The sequence below is a fragment of the Morchella sextelata genome (assembly GCF_020137385.1).
Source record: "Morchella sextelata strain SCLS chromosome Unknown scls_10, whole genome shotgun sequence".
NCBI lineage: Eukaryota > Fungi > Ascomycota > Pezizomycetes > Pezizales > Morchellaceae > Morchella > Morchella sextelata.
The window spans coordinates 1,830,788-1,840,678 of record NW_025408625.1 but is presented as its reverse complement, the minus strand read 5'-3'; the positions used below and the strand labels follow the sequence as shown (position 1 = coordinate 1,840,678).

The window sequence follows — 9,891 nt, the reverse complement described above, 5'->3', positions numbered from 1 at the left end:
TAATTCCACTGCACAATACCTCCTTCCCTCGTTCCAGTTTATCACCTAGCCAGAAATACATAGTTGCCGTTACACATAGAGAAGGCACGCTCGGTACGATGCAGTTGTCGATTGTTGTGAGTGTCGGTGATGAGGTGAACCAGGACGGGTCGCCAAGACTCACAGTGAGTTACCCTACTCAACGGCCCCCAACCACCACCTCCGCCCCCGCAATCACGACCACGACCCCCTGTACGCGCATACCTGATGATGGGAATGGACTCGGGTGGTCCTGTTTGACCCATAGCCACGGAGCCCGGAATTGTGGGGCGACGGTTCCCGGGCAACCTGAAAATCCTGTCCGACATTCCACTACTAGAGACTGCGACAATACACAATATGGAATGTCGGTCATGGATCGTCACTCACATATTGGGTTGCAGGTATTGCACATAGCGTTGTTTGGGATTGAAATCCGATTTAGTGTTAGAAAACACACCGGGCGGTAACCTGGAGGTCAGAATCCGAGTTGGCGTAAGAAGACACAGCGGAGACAAGAAGTGGGATTCGCCCGACGCGGTAACCCGCAGTTCGGAATCCGAAATTTATGTATTCCATCGAAGCAGAGCATGGGGAAACGCGGCATCATTGAATTTCATGCGCCGTCATGATCTTGGGCTCGAGACGGTGCGTTCGGTGCCATGCAGTCATCGATCGTTGTACCCGCCCGGTGAGTGGCGGTGCCGGGAGTGAACCAGGACGGGTCGCCAAGACTCACAGTGAGTTACCCTACTCAACGGCCCTCAACCACCACCTCCGCCCCCGCAATCACGATCACGACCCCCTGTACGCGCATACCTGATGATGGGAATGCACTCGGGTGGTCCTGTTTGACCCATAGCCACGGAGCCCGGAATTGTGGGGCGACGGTTCCCGGGCAACCTGAAAATCCTGTCCGACATTCCACTACTAGAGATGTCTTTTAGAAGAAAAGATGCTACATCCCAAATCACCGAGAGCTCAAACCAAAAATCATGAGCGCCCTACATGATTCGAAGCCAGGAAGCCACTTTGGTCAATTCAAAACTGCAGAACGTCTTCGGTCACTGTTCTTTTGCCCAAAGATGGACAATGATATGGGAGAATACGTATGGGGTTGCGATACATGTCAAAGCAATAAAAGCTCCAGTCATGAAAAGTACAGGATGCTACCACATTTAGAGGTCCCCAATACTCCTTGCAACTCCATTTCTATGGACTTTTTCGTTAGTTTGCCAGAATCTGAAGCCTATACCCGTATCGCGTTTATTGTTGAACGCTTTACAAAAATCACCTACTTCATACCTCTCAAGACCGAGGCAACAATCAAGGAACTTTCGCATATATTCCTTCAAGAAATATAACGACTATATGGACTATCCAAAAAAATCGTTTCTGATCGGGACTTTAGATTGGAAAGCAAGTTCTGGTATTCATTGATGAAGCTTCTCGGAGTCAACCTCTGTCTGTCTACGGCATATCGTCCTCAAGCTGACGGGCAAACTGAGAGGGTCAATCAAATGCTGGAGCAATATTTAAGAAACTATTGCTCCTACCAGCAGGACAATTGGGCAGGGTTACTCCCGCTTGCAGAGTATGCCTACAACACGGCAACCCAACAGTCAACTAAAGTATCTCAGTCCTATGCGAACTATGGGTTCGAGCCTGATTCCAATTGGAATTCGCGCAGAAGGAAGCTGGACAATGTCAACGTTTCCAGCGCCGTACTAAAGTTGAATTGGAAAGCTCTTTGGAAAACTATGAGGACTTGATACTTTTAAGGCACAGACCCGGCAGAAGAAATGGTATGACCAGAAGCATATGAAAGCTCCAGAACCTGAAGATGGGGATAAAGTGATGATGGACCGACGCAATATGGTTGCCAATACACCCTCAAGCAAGCTTGACTACAAGACACTATGTCTCTTTGAGGTTGATGAGAAACTTGTTGTTGCGTTCTACAGGCTGAAGCTTCCCTCTCAATGGAACATTCATTATGACTTCCAAATATTTCTGCTGGAGTCCTATCGGGGACTGAAATACCCTCAAAGCACTGAAGTCACTCCTACTCCAGATGAGGTCGAAGGAGAATACAGTCACGTTCTCCAAGAAATAGCTAATAGCCGATGGCAACAGGCTGGGCATTAGAAAATGTTTGTAGAGTATCGCATTGTTTGGGAGGGCTATCGTTCGGAAGACTCCTGAGAACCAGACGAAATTCTGCAAGGAAGAGCCGATGAGCCCCTGAAAGAATCTCATCAAAAATACCCGCAAAAATCTCGGAAAATACGGTGAAACTTTAGGGATCCTCAAAACACGGTGTAAGTAGCTCTGTATCTCAGAACAAATCTGGGAACAAAAACCAACTCTCCTGTCCCAGGTTTTTCATCTGTCTGACAGAGTTCGGATACCATTTTTCCCTGAAAACAATGTAAGAAACGATAGAAAACCGAAGCGTGAGGAAACCCGCATAAAAAAGACAAGGGAAAAAGAGAGATTCTTGCTAACATCGAAATCTCCACTAGTGGAACGGAAGGTTCTACGACAAGAGTGGAGAATATGTCATTTTCTTTGTTTTAAAAGGCATTTCATTTTAGAGATTTCTTTCTCTGATGGAGATAGAAACAGACATGTAGTTTGTACGTAATCACCAATAGAGCTACTGTTTTTCTTCTATGCCAAATACTAATATTCCAGTAACACTACAGTGGACTCAATATGAGTCTACCATAGAGGGGAGTAATGTAACAGTGCCACTATGAGGCTGTTACAAAAGAACCTATTCCATCAGTTAAGCCACCGACCTTAAGTAACAGCAGTTTGTTCTTCATTGACATGTGAAGACAAGAGCAGTTGGGCTCGTACCTTTATTCGTATAGAGGACAGGGATCTCAATGAGTAAGAAGTCTTACAAGTCAAAAATAGGGGGCTGAGCAAGCTTGGAACAGAAGTACAAAGATGGCTGATAGCACAGGGAACCCAGGACAGGAGTTCCCTACCTATGCAGTCGAATCTTTGAGGTTTCATATCTCTGCAACCGACGCTCAAAGATGATGCTTTAGCACGATAGAAATGATTCTGGCAGTGTCCCGGAGCTAATGGAAAATCTAATTCAAAAAATACGTTTTAATCCCCAACACTAACCTCCGGAGTGTCAAACTGCCGGAATGCTCCTGTTTTGCTCCAGAGTATCTTTGGGGAGTGGGAGTGCGACTTAAGCTACTAAAGCAAAACTTCGGTTTACAAACACTCAAATCGGTTCTAATAAAGTTAAAATAAACAATTATTATCTGATCGGTTGTTTCCAATAGTTCTTAACATTCCGACCACAGCTTTCAGCAAATTGCATGATTTGACTTGGACAGATGTTCATTCAAGGTGTCGTAGTTACTCTCCTCTCCCTTGATAAAAAATAGTTGCTGTACCCCCGACTATCAACAGGCAGATTGTCAGTCGGAAAAAGAACTTGAGCAAATGTGCCATATTCCTATGAGGCACTCGGTTTTGCCCCAGGTTGGCCTCTCATCATCAATGGATCTTTAATAGAGAGAAGACTCTTTAAAGTTATAATTTTCTAGACTTGGGAACGTTCTGTAACGGGGGTCCTTTCTAAGAGAAATAGAATCGGATAGAATAGAGATGGCCGTGCAAGATAGACAATCAGGTTGCAGATTATGCAAAGATACTATCGCTAGTACTCAATAATCTTTAAGGGCTCTGGTACCGATAAGAACTTGATATTTCTTTTTGATGAAGACTGGACAAAACAGGACTGAAGGGCGAGAATGAACCTAAGTACTTATACTCCGAAGGCCTCTATTCTCTGCTTCTCCCTCCTTACTAAGTTCCGGTGAAGCCTTTCCTCGGTACCAGAAACAATACCACCGCTACCCCGCTTTTCTCTAAGCGTCAGCAGGTGTTTCTGATACCCAAGGCAACCACCCTTAGTCAAAGCTTTTGTAACACCTGCAGCCTTGGTCGCCACACAACCGAGGGCCTACATGAATGAGCTGCTGCTCAGGTGTAAGCTTAAGAATTGCTGTAGAGCTTTCGCTTATTGTAGACTTCCCTAGCATAGTCCCTGTACTTCGGCGGACTCACAATGCTCAGAGGATACAGAGGATCACCGGGCAATCAGAGCTTCACTCTGGCCGGTCTTCTAGTCACTGGCGAGGCATAGACTCGTCAGTCCTTGCTCCCATGAATAGATCCTCTTCCCAGCGCCCGGAATATAGTTGCTCTAACAGCTGGTAGCTAACCACACTGCCGGTACTTGCATATCACTGCGCAACTGGCTTCTAACAATAACTCTCAGCATGTAACCGGGCCTTGTGTGTACTCATACACCAGACAGTTGAAATGGCTCCGTTACACAAGGCTTCTGTAACTACAAACCCCAACCCGCAGTTTAAAAAGTCTCCACTGGTCGCCAATACACCTATCAAATCAAAAAAATCAGGCTCATACCACACTTCCTTTCTGTATTTGGCAACCCTACCCAAATTTAAAATTTTTTGATGCGAAACCTCTCTATTATTAACGTATTGGGCTGATATTCGAAAATTGTGTGTTGAGAGATTATTGAGCCTTGCAGACTGGCGGTCAATGCTAGGACCACAGATATCTGTACATATCAATTTGGGACTGTAGATTTCTATATAGGCTTGTAGAGTAGATATATCGATATCTAGAGGGCTGTAGATATCTGCATGGCAGCACACCAAGCTACAATCCGATAATACAGACCATCTAAGTTAGTTGTCCTAGCTCCATAGTTAGTGGTGTGAATTGGAGTGTGGGAGAATAGACGACTTGAGGAGGGTTTGAACACGTGACCTTTGTGAGGAATATGTTTATAGTGCAAAGAAGATACTATTGCGCCGCTGAGTTCCAGCGACAACTATGGGAGTTTCTTACTCCTTATATACAGATAATTCTTAGTACCACGTGATCCCCTGATTACATAATCCTAGCGCTAAGCCTCCTTATTCCAACTATGAGTCATCCCTTATACATGAGTAATTACCATACATAACCGATGTCGCAATGCCATATTTTTACACTTCCCCTCACTTGCCACATCGTATCAATTCTGACAATTTTTGGTGAGCTGGTTTTGGTAGTCCTTTGGTCATTATGTCCGCGACATTGTCTTCGGTAGGGACGTAGAGGATTTCGAAGGTTCCGGCTTCGAGTTGTTCACGTGTGTAGTGGTAGTGAACGTCGATGTGCTTGGACCGGTCGTGGATGCGTGGGTTCCGACAGAGTTCAATAGAACCTGTGTTGTCGGCGTGGATGAAGTACTGGTATTGTTGTTGGAGTTCGAGCAAGGCATTACGAATCCATACCAGTTGTCGAGCTGCGAGAGACAGGGCCATGTATTCGGCTTCTGTTGTTGAGACTGCGACTGATTTCTGCTTCCGGCTTCTCCAGCTGATGGCTGACTTCCCTAGTCTGAACACGTATCCTGAGAACGATTTTCTGTCATCTAGGTCTGAAGCGTAGGAACTGTCTGAGAATCCGTCGAGTGTTCTAGTATTCCCCTTCGGGTAGAACAGGTTCCAGTCTTTGGTTCCGTTGAGGTAACGGAGAGTTCGCTTGGCTGCTCGTAGGTGGTCCTCGGTTGGACATGAGGAGTACTGGGAGAGAGCGGTAACGGCATGGGTGATATCAGGTCTGGTAGCTATACTCGCGTACATCAGTGATCCTATTATGGATTGGTACTCAGTTGGTTTCTCGATTTGGTCTTCCGGTTCACCTTTGTGGAGGTTGAGGTTCGGTTCGAGTGGTGTGCCAACTGGTTTGCAGTTACTCATTCCAAATTTATCCAGGATCTTGTTGATGTATGCGCGTTGTGATAGTGTGATACCGTTGTTGGTTACCGTTATTTCTATTCCCAGTATGAACTTCGAGTTACCGAGATCCGTACATTCGAAATCTGCCTTGAGTAGTTGTCTGATTTCTTTTCTGAATGGGGAGTCGGGTCCGAATATCATAATGTCATCTACATACACCGATATGTATAGATGGTGGTTCTTATGTATGAAGACACATGGGTCGAATTTGGCTGGGACGAATCCTTTCCGTTGAAGGGAGTCTGCTAGGCAAGCATACCATTCACGGGGTGATTGCTTTAGTCCGTATATGCATTTTCGAAGTTTACAAACCTTGTTGTCCTGCCTGTAGCCTTCAGGCAGTTCCATGTAGATTTCCTCCTTGAGTACACCATACAGGAAGGCTGACTTGACGTCCATTTGTTGTGGTATCCAACCGTTGTGTGCAGCTAGTGCCAGTAGGAGTCGTAGAGAATCATATCGTGCAACGGGGGCGAAGGTCTCATCGTAGTCTTGGTACTGTACTTGGGTGAAGCCTTTAGCAACGTACCTTGCTTTGTACCGCTCGATTGTTCCGTCCGCGTTGTGTTTCACTTTGAATACCCATTTTCCTTTGACTACTGCTCGGTTGGATGGTCTGTTGACAATATCCCAGGTATGGGCTTTGTCAAGGGCGTCTTTCTCAGTCTGTATCGCCTTTTTCCATAGGTGTTGATCGTCGCTCTGCATAGCTTGATTGAAGGTGGAAGGTTCTGTTACGAGGTATATTTGGTAGTTCGGGGGGAGTTTGGATATGTCTTGATATTCCAAGTCTAACTCAGCCCGATAACGTCTGAAGTCTTCTTTGAATTGATCGATTAATTCTTGTTCAGTGGCTTTGTCTCCTGGGCCATGTTCTTTCACATCTTCGATATAACTCGTAAGTAACTTCTGTTGTTCTACTACCTTCTCATCATACTCTTTCCTTCGTACTTCCATTTCAATTTCTCTATTTTTTCGCTGGCGTATTCGATCTGATCGTTTTGGAGGTTGTGGTGGTGTACCTTTGGGTGTCGTTGACGCAAGTGGTTTTCCTTTGAAGCCTTTGAATGGTACGACTGGTGCTGGAATTTTCTCCCAGTTGTCTCTTGGGTCTCGCGGTTGTCCCATAGGTACGGCAGGTTGTTTTCCCTTGTCTGGTGTAGCCGGTGGTGGTTTTCTAACCAGTTCCGGTGATTCCGGGAACAATCCTGGCATTTCTGTACGGTTCTCTTCGATTGCATTTGACTCGGGTTCTGGATCAGACCTGTCTTCTGATTCGTATCCGTCGTCTGATGGTGCATTTGCCGTTTCTGGTTTCAGGCTGGGGATGAAGTCGAGTTCCACTGAGACTTCCCCTGATTCAGGAGGGGGGAATGTGACGTCCCGACTTTCAATTACCCTATGTTGTGTTCCTATCCAGATACGGTATATTTTATCACTGTCTGAGTATCCAACTATGATTCCTTCATACGCTCGGGGTGCTAGTTTGCTTCCTGCTGGCCTAGAGTTTTCTGGGATGTGGACATAGCATTTTTTGCCGAATGGTTGAAGGTGTTGTATACTTGGCTTAGTTCCTTTCAGGGCTTCAAAGGGGGTTTTTCCCTTAAGCGTACTGTGAGGTAGCCTGTTTTTAAGGTAGACAGCTGTTGCGTATGCTTCTCCCCATAACGACTTAGGATGGTCCATGATCATGCACCTGACCATTGTGGTTACCGTCCTGTTGAATCGTTCTGCAACTCCATTAGATTCAGGAGTGTATGGGGGAGTCTGTTCATGAACTATTCCTTGTGAATCGAAGTAGTTCGTTATGTCCTTGTTGATGTATTCACCACCACCATCCGTTCTGAATCTCAGTATTGTTGTGCTATACTGTTTTTCGATCCTTGTAACGTAGTCCTTGATGGCCTTCTTTGCGTCTTCTTTCTGTTTCAGGAGATATATCCATGCGAAGCGGGTGTAATCATCGATGAAGGACATATAGTACTGAGCTTTCCCTTGTGACTGTATACTGAACTTTCCAGATAGGTCTGAGTGGATTAGTTCGAATGGTCGTTTGGATCTAGTACTAATTGGTGCAGGTTTCTTGTGTACGCTTTTTGATAGTGCACATTGACTGCAGTGGAAACTTTCTGGTTTGGGAGGCAGCCTTTGAATGTCGTGATACAAGTTTTCTAGTGTCGCAGGGTGGCCTAACGCTTGATGCCATTCATCGTAAGAGGTCAAACGAACTGTATTGCTAACTACTTGTACATTCCAAAGTCCCTTCTCCAATTTTGCCCAAATTATTCCTTTCTTTTCTTTTGTAACCAACTTGCTTCCTCCTCCTGACTCCGTTCTAAATCCCTTTTTGTCGAGCACGGTTTCTGAGACCAATCCCACATTTCCCAAGGTTGGGACCAACAGCACATCGGTGAGGAGTATGGAAGATCTACTTCCATCGGGAAGGTGGCAGCTGAAACTAGCGCTTCCCATTCCGGTGACAGCGTGGTTGGTTCCATCAGCTGTTCGGACATTGCCGGTGTGAGGTCGGATGTTGATGAGTTGGTCTTGGAAGGGTGTGACGTGAGAGGTCGCTCCAGAATCAAGGATCCAAGTAAGGGGTTGGGAGATGTCGTGGCGTACCATACAGATAGTGGTTGTAGAGTCATTTACTACAACCGATGCCGAGTTGTCCTTTCTCCTTCCTTTCCTGTTCTTGTTCTGTTCTTTGAGCTTTCTGCACTCCGTGTACTCGTGGCCTTTGTAAGGCTGCCCCCTTTTCTTGCACCAGGTGCATTCCTTGTCGCTTGTGGTACTCCTGGTATGGAGTACTTTGTTCCCTGTTTGAGGGGCTACCTCGTCCAGGTTCTGTAGTCGTTGGCGTACGTCTTCGTAGGTAACATCCTGTTTGGTCTGGATGTTATCGACGACGTTGCTCATCGATTTTGGTAGCGAACTTAGGAGGAATGCCGCCATGGCTTCGTTGGATTTGGTGAGGGGTAGAAGAGCCTGAGCGAGTTTGTGGTCTGCGCTTTGGCATCTGGACTTGAGAGTATTCCAGTTCGCATCGAAGGTCGCGAGATGCTCGGTCAGTGATCCGCCTTCTTGCATCTTCGTGTCTAGGACGCGGCTGAGGAGGGTGATCGTGGTGTTGGGTGAGACACGATCGTAGAGGTCTTTGAGCGCCTTCCATGCGTAGAATGCATTTTCGGCGGAGACGACTGTTGGTTGTATTTCTTCGCATACAGCAGAGATGAGAAGACTGTGCATTTGTTTGCGAGCCTTCTTTATCTCGGTTTTGCTGAGTTCGGTGTCATTCTCGTCAGGGTTCTCGATGCTCAACGCTTCCCACCAGTCTACAGCGTCGAATGTTATCCTCCAGGCACTCGCCCAAGTTTGATAGTTGGATTGCCCTTGTAATTTAGGGAGTCCATCAAACTTGAGACGAATGTTACTGGTAGCTGTTGTCTCTGAGGGTTTGATCTCAGCAGCCTTGGATGACGATTCTCCTTCTGAAGGCATGATGTTGTATGAAGTGTTGTTGAGTTAAGCGAGGTGGCGATGGTGTAGTGCGGATTCTATTTGGCAGAACCCGGGCTCATAACCTGTGAATTGGAGTGTGGGAGAATAGACGACTTGAGGAGGGTTTGAACACGTGACCTTTGTGAGGAATATGTTTATAGTGCAAAGAAGATACTATTGCGCCGCTGAGTTCCAGCGACAACTATGGGAGTTTCTTACTCCTTATATACAGATAATTCTTAGTACCACGTGATCCCCTGATTACATAATCCTAGCGCTAAGCCTCCTTATTCCAACTATGAGTCATCCCTTATACATGAGTAATTACCATACATAACCGATGTCGCAATGCCATATTTTTACAAGTGGTCAGTCCCGGATAGTCACCGTCACTCCGACTCCAATAGGCTACATCTTCAGACATGTTGGTGATGTCGGTTTGTATTAGCGTAATTCTGGTGTAGTGGGTGAAGGGATTAGTATATTAACATCTAGATTTCCGCAAAGTACACATGGA

At 46.1% G+C, this 9,891-nt stretch overlaps 2 protein-coding genes across 2 annotated transcripts; one reads left to right on the top strand and one right to left on the bottom strand.

The window, feature by feature from the left end:
• Nucleotides 1-1,184: 1,184 nt before the first annotated feature.
• On the top strand, nt 1,185-2,166 carry H6S33_001449 (uncharacterized protein; the record flags this gene model as incomplete). The annotated part of the gene is made up of 3 exons (XM_044832828.1): nt 1,185-1,357; nt 1,430-1,742; nt 1,807-2,166. The coding sequence occupies 3 exons, from the start codon at nt 1,185-1,187 to the stop codon at nt 2,164-2,166; spliced, it is 846 nt and encodes a 281-aa protein (XP_044694416.1).
• Nucleotides 2,167-5,087: 2,921 nt separating this feature from the next.
• On the bottom strand, nt 5,088-9,374 carry H6S33_001448 (uncharacterized protein; the record flags this gene model as incomplete). Its single annotated transcript, XM_044832827.1, has 1 exon — nt 5,088-9,374. One exon carries the CDS (start codon nt 9,372-9,374, stop codon nt 5,088-5,090), a length of 4,287 nt encoding a protein of 1,428 aa, XP_044694415.1.
• Between the last annotated feature and the right edge of the window lie 517 nt (nt 9,375-9,891).